Source organism: Dermochelys coriacea, chromosome 1 (genome assembly GCF_009764565.3).
Source record: "Dermochelys coriacea isolate rDerCor1 chromosome 1, rDerCor1.pri.v4, whole genome shotgun sequence".
Taxonomy (NCBI): domain Eukaryota; kingdom Metazoa; phylum Chordata; order Testudines; family Dermochelyidae; genus Dermochelys; species Dermochelys coriacea.
Genome location: NC_050068.2, coordinates 10,080,471 through 10,097,168, shown reverse-complemented (window position 1 = coordinate 10,097,168; position 16,698 = coordinate 10,080,471). Strand labels below are relative to the sequence as shown.

General features: G+C 51.2%; 1 protein-coding gene across 1 annotated transcript in view; it reads right to left on the bottom strand.

Annotated features, from left to right (window-relative positions):
- The window catches only part of P4HA3 (prolyl 4-hydroxylase subunit alpha 3), a 37,176-nt gene that overhangs the window by 4,977 nt on the left and 15,501 nt on the right, over positions 1-16,698 (bottom strand). Inside the window, 8 exon segments of the mRNA XM_038420916.2 lie at positions 2,990-3,058; positions 3,931-3,993; positions 5,880-6,039; positions 10,065-10,129; positions 11,627-11,803; positions 12,467-12,630; positions 14,323-14,374; positions 16,412-16,561. Of these exon segments, the coding sequence (XP_038276844.1) occupies positions 2,990-3,058; positions 3,931-3,993; positions 5,880-6,039; positions 10,065-10,129; positions 11,627-11,803; positions 12,467-12,630; positions 14,323-14,374; positions 16,412-16,561 (900 nt within the window).

The following is a 16,698-nucleotide window of genomic DNA, read 5'->3' as shown; positions in this document are numbered from 1 at the left end:
CACACCAGCCCTAGAAGGGAAGAATGATCATCTCCCTTTCACAGGTGAGGCAGAGATTAAATGAAATTCAGATGAAATTCTTCCTAGGGTACTTAACAAACTAGCTGAAGCAATCTCAGAACCATTAGCAATTGTCTTCAAGAACACATGGAGGATGGGTGAGGTTTCAAAGTACTGGAGGAGGGCAAACCTAGCTCCTATCTTTAAAAAGTGGAACAAGGAGGCCCTGGGGAATTATAGACAGTCATCTTAACTTCAATCCCTGGAAAGATACTGTAACAAATTAGTAAACAATCAGTTTGCAAGCACCTCGAGGATAACAGGGTTATATGAATAACCAGCATGGATTTATCAAGAACAAATCACACCAAACCAGCCTAATTTTCTTCTTTGACAGGGTTACTGGCCTGGTGGATAGGAGGCAAGCAGAAGACATGCTATATCTTGATTTCAGTAAGGCCTTCGACACAATTCCACATGACATTCTCAGAAGCAAACTAGGGAAATTTGGTCTACATGAAATTATTAGAAGGTGGGTGCACAAGTCATTGAAAGTCTGTATTCAAAGATAACGAGGAGTCCTTGTGGCACCTTAGAGACTAACAAATTTATTTGGGTATAAGCTCTCCTGGATAGTAGTTATCAATAATTGCTGTCAAACTGGAAGGGCAAATCTAGGGCGCGTCCAGCAGGGGTCAGTCCTGGGTGCAGTACATTTCAATATTTCCATTCATGACTTGGATAATGAAGTATGTGTATAAAATTTGCAGGTGACGCCAAGCTGGGAAAGGTTGCAAGCATGCTGGAGGACAGGATTGAAATTCAAAATGACCTTGACAAATTAGAAAATTCATCTGAAATCAACAAGATGAAATTCAGTAAAGGTAAGTGCAAAGTGCTACACTTAGGAAGGAAAAATCAAATGCACATCAACAGAAGGGCAGTAGTGCTGCCGAGAAGGATCTGGGGGTTACAGTGGATCGCAAATGGAATATAAATCAACAATGTGATGCAGTTGCAAAAAGGCTAATCTCGTTCTGGGGTGTATTAACAGGAGTGTTGGATGTAAAACACAGGAGATAAATGTCCCACTCTACTCAACATTGGTGAGCCCCCAGCTGGAGTACTGTCTGGGTGCCACACTTTAAGAAAGATGTGGATAAGTTGGAGAGAGTCAGAGAAGAGCAACAAAAATGATCAAAGGTTCAGAAACACTGACTTAGGAGAAAAGGTTGAAAACCGGCATGTTTAGTGTTGAGAAAATCAGACTGACTGGAGGACCTGATAATCATCTTCAGCTCTGTTCTAGAGAGGACGGGGATCAATCGTTCGCCACGTCCACTGAAGGGAGGACAAGAAGTAATGGTCTTAGTCTGCAACAACGGAGATTTAGGTCAGGGGTTCTCAAACTTCATTGCACCACGACCCCCTTCTGACAACAACAATTACTACACGACCCCAGGAGCGGGGGGCCAAAGCCCGAGCTCCACTGCCCCAGGTGCGGGGGCCAAAGCCGAAATGCAAGGGCTTTAGCCCCAGGCAGAGGGCTTAGATATTAGGAAAACCTTTCTGTCTCTAAGAGTAGTTAGACTCTGGATTAGGATTCTAAGGGAGATTGTGAAATCCTCATCACTGGATGTTTTTAAGGAAAAGGTTGAACAAACATCTATCAGGAATGGTCTAGTCTGGTGACCTCTCAAGGTCCCTTCCAGCCTGACATTTCTCTGATTCTATGATTAAGTGATTTGCCCAAAGCCCTAGGACACTGGTGGTAGCACTGGAATTAGAACCCCCAGATTCTGGCTGCCAGGCCTGTGCTCAGACCACACTTCTCCCCCCAAAATACATCTGATTACCCAGTTCAGAGTCCCTCCAGAATTGACCTCATCCTGCTTCCTCCCTAACAGGTTACACTTAGTGGGAACTGTCCCTACAAGACAGTGATGGGAAGAGGGTGGTGCCTGTTCCCACAGGGGATGGAATCATTACAAGGTGAATCTAATTTTGGACTCAGACTGTGAAGTGTTGTATTTTGAGCAATGCAGAAGGTTCACAATGGCTCACTGACACATGGGCCCCGAAGGCCCCTTTGCACTGTCGGGAGTGGGGAAAAGGGACTCGGTGGAAATTAGGATCAGGCCCAATCAAGCCCCAAACTATGAGAAACTCACCTGGTTTGCAGCTTCTCAGCCCGGGTTCAAGCAAACACCTCCAGAGTGAGCTGTAGCTCACGAAAGCTTATGCTCTAATAAATTTGTTAGTCTCTAAGGTGCCACAAGTACTCCTTTTCTTTTTGCGAATACAGACTAACACGGCTGCTACTCTGAAACCTCCAGAGTGCAAGCCCGAACCCCCCTCTCCCCCAAAGCTCCAGGAAAGACCAGTTCCAGAGTGGAACCTTGCAGCTTACCCCTCGCTATGCAATGGGCTGAACCAAACCCCCAGATCCAGCCGCTCCCGAACTCCAGGGAAGTCTGGATCTGGACTGGCATGGCTCCTGCCTGGAATGGGGCGGGTGTTTGGAGAGAGCGCCCCTGTGGGTTTGGGGGGGAGGGAGACTTAGCTGAACTCAAACCACACTTTGCAGGATGCCAAACATTTGCACAAGCCAAAGCTGCACCCAGCTCCATGCAAAATGCTCCAACGGGGACACACAGGGAGCTGGCACCTGTCCCCTGGGAACAGCCTGTTTGGCACAGTCCAGCCCTGAGACGTGCCTGCGGTTCCTGTTGTCCAGCCAGAGCAGCTTCAGGACCAGCTGAGCACTGACCAGCGGGTTCTGTGGTCTAACAGTGAATGTCCCCAGAGAGGGAGCTTCCACTGCGGCCCCTGGCGTGGTTTCCACTTGGGAGGTGTTACTCATGGAACAGATGAGGAAATGGCAGACTGGAGTTAATGGTCCAGGTACCTCGTGGGGTGGCGGTCCCTTCCCAGCTGTGCTGGAGAGACTATATTTCTGGAGATCATGCTGGAAAAAACTCCCACTCACCTTGACCACAGGCACACTGAGGTTTGCATAGATAAAGGCAGTGGATCCTCCGGCTTCTACTGAGCTCAGCTGGAAAACAAGGGCAGCACTCAGTGTAACACTGTGTGTTTACAAAGCCTCTTTCACAGGAGGCGCTTTACCGAGGAGGTTGGTTTGAACATGGGGAAACTGAGGCACAGAGCAAAGCTTTGATTGGCTTGAGATCACACGGCCTTCAAGGCCCTGCACAATTCTGCCCCTCCCTGCTTGTCTGTTCTTGTCTTTTATCATCTTACTCCCTTACGCTGCCAATGCTGCCTTGAAGCCAATTTGTTGGCTTCTCTCACAGACTTCTCTGTATTTTTTTAACACTGCCTGGAATGTCCTACCTGAGCTAACCACGGTGCACATAATGAACACCCGCAAGGGAAGAGCTAGGCTAGTGTTAGCTACTGACTGGCTCATTGTACCAACGCTGTTCCGAGGTTCTGTAGAATCTGAGCTTTCATTTGAAACCATATGTCTAGCCCTCGTAATGGGAAGAAAACCTCTGCTTGTGACACGATGGGGGGCTGTAACCCAGAGCTCAGAGAAGTGTTGGGTTTCTTAATTCATCACAATTGCGTGTTGACCCTGAACCCTAATGACACCCTGAAACATTCTTAACTCTTTCCCTGTTGATCCTTTTAATCAGAAACATCCAGCTGGTCTGGGGTTGCGGACAGAGCTTGTATAGAGCACATTTGCTCCTAGTCCAACCCCTGCAGCTGGGAATAGAAACCAGGAGGCTCCCTGCTCTAGCCCACAACACATCCCATTGCCTGACATGGTTGCAGGTTGCAATTCAGCTTAGCATGATCGAGGCTCCCTTTGAATGATATCCCTAGACATCTTTTAACCACCCATCACACTCACTAAGAAACAAAAGCCTGCCCAGGCCCCAGCTGGCAGGGAATACTCACATAGATCATGACTGTGGCCAGTCTGTTACCCGACTTCATTCTGTAAAGGGGGCTCTTTCTTGACTGCATCAAAAGAGAACAGTTGTTCATTCACGGACCCAACACTGCTGCACTATTCATAACAGAGCTTAATGTTACCAGTGCTATGGGACGTGGCCCTGCGCTCAAAGGAAGCAGTTCAGGCCAAAAGCCCAATCTACCTTAATAAGATGCACTGTGCCTAGTCGCCTGCAATGTTGAGACAAAAATTAGAAATTAACAACAGGAAAGACCAATAGACAAGGTCACCTATGCCAATTTGTATCTGCCACCTCAGGGCCAGTAAGCAAATAATCTTGTAGCAGATTCCTAAATATGGCTGCTATTCGAAGCATATGCACTGAATTCTGCTATATTTACCATCCCTTACATCAAGGCCTGCAAGTCTTTACTATGATGGAAACAATGAACACTGGGCAGATTCTGATCTAAGTTACACTCACGTTAATCAGGAGTCACTCTACTGAAATCAGGTGTCACCCAGGTGTAAACAGGTGCAAGGGAGAGCAGAACCCAGCTTATTGTATAATATGTGTAGAACTGGCTTTAAAATGCCAATAATTTTTCACTGGAAATGTGAATTTTTTTCATTATTTCAAAATGTCCCTTGGAAATGTTTTGTGTTTTCATTGAAATATCCCAAGCCAAAACCGGGAGAATTTCCAGTAAAATGTTTCCATTTAAAAACGCTGATTTTTTTTTTAACTCCATCTTTGGCCATCTTCTCTGTCACAGAGAGACAACAGCCCTTGGAGTTCCAGAATGGAAGTATTTTTTAAGTCAGGTGGAAAGGATCGTGCGAAAGAATCCTGTGATAAATGAAAGGGGGTGGGGAATAGCTCCCTTTTATGGACCCAGCCAGCCAGTTAGCTATAAAATCCCTCTTAGTAGCTGTTCTCTACTTGCTTTACCTGTAAAGGGTTAAAAAGTCTGAGTGCATGCACAGGTAAAAGGAAGTGAGTGGGCACCTGGCCAAAAGAGCCAATGGGAAAGCTAGAATTTTTTAAAATTGAGGAAAAAACTTCCCCTTTGTCTGTCTGTGTTGTTCTCCGGAGCAGTGATGCTGTAAAAACCTTTGGGCCAGGTATGAAAAATCATCAGATCGTACCTAGAAACTATTCATTTAAAACCACAGAGATGTAAGTAGATCAGGAAATGTCTAGGAAGACGAGAATAGGTTTATCTCTGTTTATTTCTTTATGGCTTGTGGACTCCTCTGTGCTAACTCCAAATGCTTTTGTTTTGCTTGTAACCTTTAAGCTGGACCTCAAGAAGGTTATTCTTGATGCTTAATTTTTGTAAGTGGGTTCTTTAAATCTAGCAATAGCCTAAGTTTCCAGATGTATTTTCTTTCTTTTTTTTTGTTCTTAATAAAATTTACCTTTTTTAAGAACAGGATTGAATTTTTGTTTCCTAAGAGGTTTGTGCACATGTTGTTTAATTATCTGGTGGCAACAGCTGATTTCCTTTGTTTTCTTTCTCAGCTCTTCCCCGGAGGGGGGCTGAAAGGGCTTGAGGGTGCCCCACAGGGAGGAATTCCCAAGTGTGCCTTCCTGGGCTCTCAAAGGGGTTTTTGAACTTGGGTGGTGGCAGGATCTACCCATCCAAGGTCAGAGAGAAGCTGTAACCGTGGGAGTTTAATACCAGCCTGCAGTGGCCAGTGTTAATGTTTAGAATCCTTGTGGACTCCCATGTTCTCCACTCTAAGTGCTGGAGTTGGGAATCAGCCCTGACAAACCCCAGGAAATAGACTGATCAGCTCCACAGCCCTGGAGCGGTATTGAAACACAGGACACTGCTGCATGACACGGTGCCAATGGGAAGCCTCCTGTTGACTTCAGTGATCATTGGCTCAGGCCCTGTGTGAAAATGACCCATTGTGATCCAGTCTCACAGGCTTTGTTACTCACAGTGGCATGGTCAAAATGAGGCTCGTAGTGTCCACCTATGCCATAATTCACCACCTGTAGGTACTCCGCATATGGTGGCCGAATGTTCAAGCCAGTCAGGGCTGCAATCCTCTGATCGAGCGACACGATCACAGGGTCGACTGTGTCCTTCAGCCAGGCACTAGAATGCACAGTAGACAAGCTCAGAGGGGTCGCCAAGCACAGCTGGCAGCAGGAGCCCCCTAGGTGGAATCTGTTCTAAATGCCCAACGAGCCAGAGTCAATCGAGTTCCGGCAGGGAAGAGATCCCCAGGGACGAATTTGGCCCCATGTTTGTAAGGAGCAGTAGGCTCGGGGTTATTATCCTTATTGGACGGATAGGGAAACTGAGGCATAGAGAGGCAAAGGGCCAGATTTTTTAAAAGGGAAAATCCACTTGTGGCAAACCCTTAATTCGCATGTGCAATACGACCATGATCTACAGCTCAATGAGCGTCTTTTCATTGACTCGAATGGGCTTCAGACTAGGCTCTAGGGGCCAGATTTGGAAAGGTATTTGGGCACCTATCTACAGCTTTGGGCACCTAAATCCCTTTAAAAAGCTAGTGCAAGGTGACTTGTCCAAACTCACACAGTGAGTCTGTGGCAGAGCCAGGACCCTGCCCCAGGTCTCTGTTTCTGAAACAAAATCAGCTTTTCGCCTGCCTCTAACATGCTGCCAGTGGCTGAATGCCTCACTCAGAGCAGAAGCCGCTCCAAACAGAGATGGGGGCATGTCAGCGAAGACATCTTTACTTTCCTGGAGCTGGTTTCACTGTGTGCAGCCCTGGAAGCTTCTTGATGTACCCAGATATTTATGGCAAAGGCCTTTGCCTTTGTAATAGTCCTGGAGGCAGTGTGTTTTGGATCAGTGCATGGAAACTGTATTCTTCTACCAGATCTGTTTGCTGACATTGGCACTGCTGTGGTCCAGCCTTTCAGAGTGTTCCAGAATCTAATCATCTGCCCGATTCTGTTCTCCACTGTAGCTAGAAGCAGACCAGAACCAGCACGCTGGAGCCAAACAGTATGGGGTAGGATTGGGGGTACGAAATCTAAACCCAACACTAAATTCCATGAATGGCACCTATTTTATTATTATTATATGACATTTGTACCCAGAGGCCTCAAGCACAGTCAGTGGCTCATTGTGCTAGGCGCTGTACACACACACATAGTCAGACAGGTCCAGATCCTCAAAGCCACTTAGGCACCTAATTCCCTTTGATTTCAATGGGAGTTAGGTACCCAAATACCTTTGAGGATCTGGGCCATAGTCCCTGCCCCAAAGAGCTTACAATAGAGAAGACAGACAGAAGGTGGGGACAAGAAAGAGGTATTGTATCCCCATTTTACAGAAGGACAACTGAGGCTCAGAGAGGTTTGGGTATATCTATACTGCGATAAAGACCCAGGGCATGACTGCGGCTGGCCCAGGTCGGCTGACTCGAGGGGGGAGAGGCTCAGACATCTGTGAGCTACAGCGACCCTGCCAGTCCAAAGAGAGAATATTGCAAAGGTGCAAAAGCCACCCTGCTCCCCACCACCCACCCTGCCGGTCCCAAGGACTCAGTGCCAAAGTTGTCAATGAGAACCCAGAATGGCACCAGTTGGCAGAAGAGTGCCCACACTGGGGCTGGCACCAGTCTAGCTAAATTGCAAATTCTGTGCGTGGACCAAGCCTCGGGCTGAGCTACATAAACACCGAGGATCCTGCCTTAAGTTGCTGCTGCATCCACTTTGGAGTTTCCGGGAATTGCAGAAAGGCGGGGACTGGCCCAACAATCCTAAGAGGGCAGGAAAGAAAATCATCTCTTTCATCTCAATGGCTGCCTCTTGCCAATGGCCATGAACTGCTGTCCGCATGGTGGAGTCACATTACGCAGCGCGGGAGAATCATCGGGGCAGAATGTAGCCCGCAGAGCCCCATAAGGAACAAATCATCCGCTGGCTAACAAATAACTGAATCCCACCCAGACTTATGTCTGAAGTGCCTCTTTTGTTCCATTGTTTTTCAGCCAGAGAGATTTTCAGTGTCATTACGAGGTCTGTAGAGAAACCAGGTTCACACCCAGAACGTTAAACCTGGAGACAAATCTGGTCTTGCCTTTTATATTGTACGTCGATAGTGACTAGCGGGGTCTGCTGGTTCGAGCAGGGGTTTAGGAATTAGTATGGCTGGGTTCGGTCTTCCCTCTGCCACTGACTTACTGTGTCACCTTGGACAAGTCTCTGTGCCTCAGTTTACCCCACCTGTACAACAGCAGTCATTATACTAACAGGTACCTCATTACAGAGGCGGTAGCTAGAACTAATGACGGAATATGAAGGGCTTTCAGATGCTCAGCGGGGAAGTGCTGTGTGTAGACTGGGTTTCTCTATCAGATGCTGTGCACATTGGAGATGAGTTCATCTGGTTAGGGGATCTAGGTCTTTGTCTTTTAAATTAATTTATCATTTCCTTCTCCCCATGGTTTAATCCCTCCTCCCTTTTCTGGGTCCTGTCACGACAAACACCTTCTCACTGGCAATGGAGTGACCTCTGCCAATGCCCCTTCTGCCTTCTTTAGCAGCCCCCTGGAGCTGCAGGGGTTAAAAGTTACCCTCTCCATCTGGCTCTGGGCCTGGGAATGGAATTCCAATAAACAGGGCGTCTGGGGATGACGCTGGGAGGCTGAGCCTGGAAATATTTTACTGGGATCACTGCAAAGCCACACTACCCCAGGCCTGGATTCTGGACTTAACTCTTTCCTCCTCTATAGGGAGCCAGGATAACTGTCCTCTCTGTCTCAGCGAAGCTTCCCCAGCAAGCGACCGTCTGAGTTCCAGCCAGACATTCTCTTCCTGCGGCAGACTGAAAAGCCTGTCACTGCAGGGGAACTCAGAAACCAGGAATGGGATCTGCAGCCCCGCACTCCGAGGATACTGGTTTAAACTCAGGCTAAGGTGAGAATGGTCTAAAGTCTCTCCCATCTGAAATTAGTCAATATCACTCCCATTTCACAGGTGTTTGCTCACCTCGCTTTGCGTCATCGCGGGACTGTCGATACTGGAGCCGGAGGTGCAGTTTCCAGTTGGAGCGACCTTACCTGCGCTAGCTCTGATTGAGCCAGTGTGCTAAAAATAGAAGCGGCCACCCGGGATATGGAACCAGGGTCTCAGACGGGCTCCTACTCGAGGCAGCCGGTCTGCTCTCTGCTTGCACAGCCAGACTATTTTTATTGCGCTAACTCGATCGGTGCAAGCGCAGGCCCTCTTCTCAAGCTGGGAATTGCCCCCCCAGCTCCGGTGTAGACGCACCCTGGGACACAGAAGTTCCCAGCTCCTAGTGAGAGGTGATTGCAGAGGCCTCAGTACCGTTCATTGTTTCCTGGCAGGGAGTCCTTGGCCATCCCGCTCTACCCCAGATGGTCTAAGTCTGATTCCCCTTCACCCCCACTCACACCCAGGTCAATCAGGTTTGACTCCTGGACTGAGTTACACCGGGCAAGCGAGGTGCAAAGCGGGGGTCCTGTGTGCATAAAAATTCCTCAGTTCCTTATCTGTACAATGGGGGGAATAATCCTTCCCCTGTCTGTTGTGTCTGTCTTTAAACTCTTCAAGGCAGGGGTGCTGTCTAATAGAATAGAATATCAGGGTTGGAAGGGACCTCAGGAGGTCATCTAGTCCAACCCCCTGCTCAAAGCAGGACCAATTCCTGACTTTTGCCCCAGATCCCTAAATGGCCCCCTCAAGGACTGAGCTCACAACCATAGGTTTAGCAGGCCAATGCTCAAACCACTGAACTATCCCTCGTCCAGCACTGGAGCTGTCACTCGGTTACCAATAGCAGTGAAGCCGCGGCAGCAGAGACTAGCCACCCAAGTACAAGCTCTCCAGGGAGCCTGGGTATATAATCGGGCAGTTAGCTCATACAGCTGCAGCTTCATTGCTGTTGGGACCGGAGCTAGCTCAGCCAGGTCCACACATGCTGCAATCCCCCCATTGCAGTGTAGACATACGCGGTGTGTTTGTACAGCACCTAGCACAATGGGACGCTGCTCTAGTTGGGGGCTCCCTAGGTATGGCTATAATATGATTAACAATAAGACGGGTCAGACAGGGCATGAAATTCCGGCTGTGAGAACCCTGGCGCCCAAACGTTGAAGGGGGGGAGGGTTTAATTACCTCTTACTTATCCGGTACTCGGCTTTCTGCTGCTTCTCTTCTGAGGCAACCACTGATCTCTGCAGCTGAGCAACAGGGAGACGAGAGCACACGAGGTAGTCAGGGGACGTAACAAATATGGGACCTGCAGTCGCACGGGGAGGCCGACAGGCACCTACACTCCCAGGTGGATTAAGGCAGGAGCTATGGATCTGTGCATTCAGGCTTTGCACCGGGATGGGGCCCACAATGTGGGGATCCAAGCTGGGGCACTATTAGCCAGCCAGCAAGAGCCAGGCACCGAGCCGCCCGCTGGCTGGCGTCGCCGGTCCAGCAAGTTCTCTCCCCACTGACGCTCAGGTGTAGCTGTGGCCGTGGGAGGAGGGGATGGAAGGCTGGCCACTAGCTGAGCTGCAACCCGCACAGTCCTCCCTGTAACGGGGCAGGCCCCGCGAGCACCGCGATGAGACACTCAGCACATACCAGGCAGTGGGAGGGAGAGGAGAGCTGGGCCCAGTAAGAGGTTGAGCTTGGGTGGCTCTCGTACAGTCCCAGGCCTGCAGCACTGACGACTTGTCAGTCCTGGATTCAGTTACTAATCTCCCCGTGGGCTGCTTTGCTCCAGTACCAAGGCACCAGGTCTTCCTCCGGGAGCCCAGAGAGGCAGCTAAAGGCATGTGGTTTACTTCAGAACAAACCATTTAAACGCGGGGCTGACGAGCGGATGGTTCCGTCCCTCTCTTTTTGGTACCTCTGGATAGCAGTGTCTTCCTCATGTTTCTCTGGCTGGGAGACAATCTGCCACTAGCCCCCTGCCCTCCTAAAGAACCAGCCGTCCGACAATCTCACATTGCTGTACGATCCCTAGTGAATTTCGTCCCTGTTCCAAGTGGTGAGCTGGCAATCGGTGCAGGCAGCCAGGCCGTGAACGTGCCCACCAGAGTGTTAAGCCAGACTGTTGTTCATGTTTCTAAGATGGCTTCTGTGTTGAGGAACTTAGCTAGATTCATAGATTCTAAGGCCACCACTGAGCTCTGTGGAGTTGAAAAGCTTGTCTCTTCCACCCACAGAACATGGGCCAATAAAAGATATGACCTGACCCCCAGTGTCTCTCTCATATCCTGGGGCCGACACAGCTACAACAACTCTGCACAGCACAGGCCAGAGAACTTCCCTGCCGCAATACCTGGCAAAACTAAAGCAGATCTTCTAAAAACACACCCAGTCCTGAAAAATGCTTCAACCCGCTCTCGGCTGCAGTGCAGATCGGACCCACGTCCTTCGGCATGGAAGGAACAAGCCCCTACCACTTAAGGCTAAAATCCCATTACTGGGTGCAGGTGTAGGTGTAGCTGGGGGCTGGAGTCATGAAGGCCTGACTGAGTGCCGAACTATCTCATGGGTTTCTTTGGATGTGTGGATGGGGTTCAGACCCACCTCTAGCCGTCCAGACGCTCCCATTTGACTGCATTCAGATGACATCCCCTCCCCCCTTGCTATGGAAAGGTGTTTGTCTTCCCCATAGAGCTGTATGAGGACGTGTGTACATTAGGTCTGCAAGGAGCCTTGTTTGATGAACTCACCCAGGGAGCTGCAAGCCCCTTGATCTTCTCCACCTCCAGGTCGCTAACGAAGTCGTGGTACAGGGCTATGAATGGCTGCAGCTGGATCAGCTCTCTTTTCACCGGCTGGAGGATCAGGTAGGGGCTGTCGTTCGTCTCGTACGAGCAATGGAGGGCTGGGATCTGATACCGGGTTGGCTGAAAGGGAACCAGCCCAGGGAATGTGTGAGGAGACGGCTGGAGACTCCAGCTTACAGGGGACTGAACCTCACCTAGTGCTGGGGAGAGGGGCAGCTTCAGGTGCCCTGGAGCCACACACTCCCTCTTTCCCAGCGGGATCATGCTTAGAATTGACACAGGTCTGCAAAGGCTTCGCCTGCAGCGCTGACGAGGCAGGAGCTAGAGTCCCAGGGGCTGAGAACGGGTCACAGAGCCAGTCAGCTCAGGGATACCGGCTCAAACCTGGCCTAGGCTGACAGTGACCCAAAGCGGCTATTATGTGATGGCTACTGGGGGCCTGCTGGGCCTCCCTCCGGTTCTTGCCTGACGGCCACCAGCCGCAGCCGGGCTAACCTCAGAGACGGAGCAGGGGACCTGCAGCACTCAAAGGCCTGAGTCTAGAGCCAGGCTCCAGCGCTGGGGGCTGGACCAGGCCCAAACCCTTGGGAGGGAGGGCACAGAGGCGGGCACACAACGAACACCGACCAGCGGGTTAGACTAGCAGATGTGTCACAACACCCTGGGCCAGGAGCGTCTGGGCAGGTGCGAGGCACGCACCGGGGCTGTCCTGGGCAAGAGGACGTGAGTGGGCCTCGCTCACCGTCACCCTCTAGCCCCACAGGAAGGCTCCAGGTGCCATACCTGTGACCCCAGAGTCTGGCACAGCTGTTCATAGAGGTCTCTAGTCTGCAGGTGAGTCCCATTCGGCCTCCTCAGGCCCACCTCAGCCGTGGCGTGCTCTGGACTTTCCACCAAGAGCCTTTCATACTTAAGGACGTTCCTAGCGATTCTTTTGTTGCTGGGATCTGTTGGAAACAGTACAGGTCCGTTACCCCAGCCCTCAGCAGGCGGCTTTGGCAGTGCTGGACCCAGGCACCCCTGACTGAGTTCATCTGTCAGCTTTCATCGCGGTTTAACGGCTATTTCTTCCTCTGCTCTGTCCCTATTCGCTGAAATACAAGTAAAATCACTCAGCGTTGTGGTAGCCGTGTCAGTCCCAGGATATCAGAGCGACAAGGCGGGTGAGGTCGTATCTTTCAATGGACCAGCTTCCATTGATGAGAGAGAGACAAGCTCGAAAGCTCACAAGTTTGTCTCTCTCACCAGATAACACCAGAGGAGACTGTAACGCGTTCCACTGGAACAATTTACCAAGGATCGTGGTGGATTCTCCATCACCTGCGGCCTGAAATCATGACTGACTGTCTTTCTTAAAGGCACACGCTAGCTCAGACACACGTTATGGGCTTGACCCCGGAATGACTGGGTGATGTCCTCTGGCCTGTGCTATGCAGGAGATCAGATTAGATAAGTGTTCTCAAACATTTTGTGTGGCGACCCTTTCACACAGCAAGCCTCTGAGTGCAACCCTTCTTATAAATTAAAAACACATTTTTTATATTGAACACTAGCTTAAATGCTGGAGGTGGAGCAGGGCTGGGGGTGGAGCTGGATGGGAGAGGCTCGGGCTCTCCACCATGAATGGGGCTGACAGCCAGAGCCCCGCCATGTGTGGGGCTGACAGCTCACGACCCCCCACATAATAACCTTGCGACCTGCAGTTTGAGAACCCCTGGATTCGATGATCACAACAGTCCCTTCTGTCTTTAATTAAAATCTATAATCCACTGTCACTAAGGGATTTCCTGGTTGTCACCAATGCCATGCTGTGCCCCATGGCCAAACTGAATTTCAGGAAGAGTGAGGACAGAACTCAGATCCTTCTGCTCTAAAAGCCCTACCCTGGGCCACTTGAGCTAAAGTGGGGCCTCTATCACCTGACTCTATATGATATCATGGAGCAGTTCTAATTCTAGCTAGTAGAGGTCAGTGGTGCACATACACACTGGCCAGTTGGTTACGAAGTTTACCAACTCTGGTAACAATTTTCAGGCACTTAGGAAAGCGTCTAGCAACTAGATACTCAAGAAAGACCAATAAATCCTTGGGCCTGATCTGCAGCCTGAGTTAAGGTTGTTAAGTGCCACTCCAGTGGTGCAAAGAGAATGAATGCTGCCTTCATCAGGCAGCGGTGGATTGCCTGGGGACTGGGCCAGAACCTGGACCATACACTGCAGCTAGGCTGGTATGACAGAATGGTGCAGGCTGCCTACGTCAAAGCAACCCTGGGGCTGCTCTATCTTGCACCTGAAGCCAGTTTGGCCCTGGCTACCCCAGACTTGGGGCAGGGGTGAATTGCCTCCCCACACTTCAGTTGTGGTGAGCATGAGCTCAGCGCAGCTGGTCTATAAACCTGGTACTCATTTAGCTCAGCAATTTCGGAGTTTTACAGCCTGCTGTGTAGGAAAGAGATGCTCTCCTGGACCTGCCCTTTCCAGCCCTCCCCCCTGTGCTTCCTTGCAAGCCTGTTATATACTGCACAGCATGGGGAAGGGGCTCCATGGGCCACAGCTGGAGAACCCCTAGTTTCAGTGAAAAGCAGCTTTTCACCCAGAGCAGAAGGAAAAGTCACTGATTTCCCACTGACAATCACATACCGTAGTGAAGAAACTCTCTGGAGAGGCTTAAGGCATGAGAAACATTTCCTGCCTAGGAGAGAGAGAGAGAGGAAACATGGGTGTCCCTGGTGCAATGGGCGTCCCGTCTGCATTTGCCAGGAACCCCTGCTCCTATTTGGCTCCCACCATGCACCAGAGAAATGGGCACAAACCTCAGGCAAAACAAAGCCAGATCAGCTGCAGGAATCACTGGCGTCGTCAGCACCAGGGGCTGCATACGAGCGCGCTCTGAGTTCTGATTCCGATCCAAGCATCACGGCTCACGCTGATTCAGAGTCTTAATGGCAACGAGACTGAACCAAAGCACCACTGAAATCAATGTGTGGGAGGGGGGGGTCTGTTGGCTTCATTGGGCTTTGGATCGGGCCCTGCGTGCACATGCACCCGGTGCCCTGGGCAGGGTGGTGAAGACACTTCCCCTAAGGATCCCACCAGCTTTGATCAGTGATTGGGTGCCATTAAACGGCACAGGGCCGTTCTGGCCACACCCCTTCTCCAGCCAGCACCACCCACTTCTGGAGCAGTGTGGCTTGGCTGCGGGTCGATCCAGAGAGCAGGCCATGCTGGCACCTTGCATCATCACCACAGTCTGCCATCACTGAGGGCCCAAGCCCTGCATCACACCAGCTTATCTGGGCCTGAATCAAGCTGAGCAGCGTAGCGACAGCTAGACAGCCAAGCTGCTGCTCGCGGTAGCTGGAAGTGGGGTGAGGGAGGGAGGCTGCCCCTGGACAGAGTATTTGAGGCTGAGTCATTCTGGCCGGCCAGGGTGCGATTCTCCCAGTGCCAGCAGCTTGCTGCTGGACATTCAGTCAATTGCAGTCACTGGAGCAGGGCCGTGGAGGGATTTGGGGAGCTAGTGGCTTAGAGGCTCAGAGACAGCGTCCATGCTGGCTACAGGGGCAGATAGAAGGCCAGCAGAAGGGGCTTCCTTCCACGCATGGTAACACACTGCTCAGCCAGCAGGAGGCGCCTGAGCAAACCAGCCGCAGCCCCGGAACAGGCAGGGAAATGAATGAGATGAAACAAGAGTTTTGTTATTCGAGGAAATGGGGGGCGGGGAGTTGGCCGGCAGACAAAGGGCACAAGCTCTGGCTGGCTACAGGGTAACTTGATCCTGAGTGGGACAAGGGGGCCGGTGCGGGTGGGGAGGTGAACCTGGGACTGACGCACAAATAAGCAAAGCCACCAGAGATGGGTCTGCGCTGCAGCGTTCAGCTCTGCTGTGGCCCCCAAACTCCGCACAGTCTCGGGAGGGCAGATCTGGCTTTCATTGCACCCTGCTATAAAGATAGGAGCCAGCTACAAATTCAGAGCCAGATCCGGATTTGGAATCCCAGTGACCCAAATCCCTGAAGGCCAGACCCTCTCCTGGGCTGTGGCTGCTGTATGCTTGGCTGCTGGTGCAAAATGTCCTGATCCTAGGGTAGTCAGCCCTGCGGGGTGGGGTGGGGTCAGCCCAGCATAGGGGGATCTCCTGGGCATACAGCCAGCCTAGTGGTTCCTAGAGGACCTCCTCCCACATGCTGGAATAGAGGGTGTGGCCACGAAAAAGGAGGCGTGGCCAGCGGGTCCTTGTGATCCCTGATTTGTGCACAGGTGGCCCAGGATTAGGAGACCACAGAGGTGGTTTAAAGACATGACTGACTCCCCCCCCATTCCCAGTCTGTGCGCTTCCTAGTCAGAGTCTAGGAGCTGGACCCAGGTGTTTGGATCTGGGGTGTTGGAGCACACAGACTGGGAGTGCGGGGGGAGGGGTCAGTCATGTCTTTAAACCACCTCTGTGGTCTCCTAATCCCGGGCCACCTGTGCACAAGTCAGTGATCACCAGGACCTGCTGGCCACGCCTCCTTTTTCCTGGCCACACCCTCTATTCCAGTACAAGGGAAGAGGTCCTCTAGGAACCACTAGGCTGGCTTGTTTCCATACGCACCCAATGGAGAGCCCCTCATGTTACCCAACAGAAACAGCATGACAGGCTTTTGCTGCCAGCTGCCCGTGTTTCTAGCTCAGTGAGATCTGGAACACTGCCCTGCCAGGCAGGTGAAGATTGGCCCCATGGACTCGCCTTAAAATAGGAAAAAGCCAGATGGTCCAGTGCGTCCTCTAGGCTGCCCTCGTCCTCTGTGTTCCACTCCCCGTAGGAGACGCGGAAGAGGCTGACGGCTTCCTCCAGCCACGCAATGGAGTGGTAGTAATCCTCCATGTCGTAGGCCACCTGCAAAGTATCAGACGAGATGCCACATCCACCCTGAGGGCTGGAGCGGGGCATGGAGCGGTGGGGCAGGGAGGAGGGGAAGGAAACACGTCCATGGGCCGTGTTATAACACAGCTTGGTCTCAGTGCTGCAGCTCA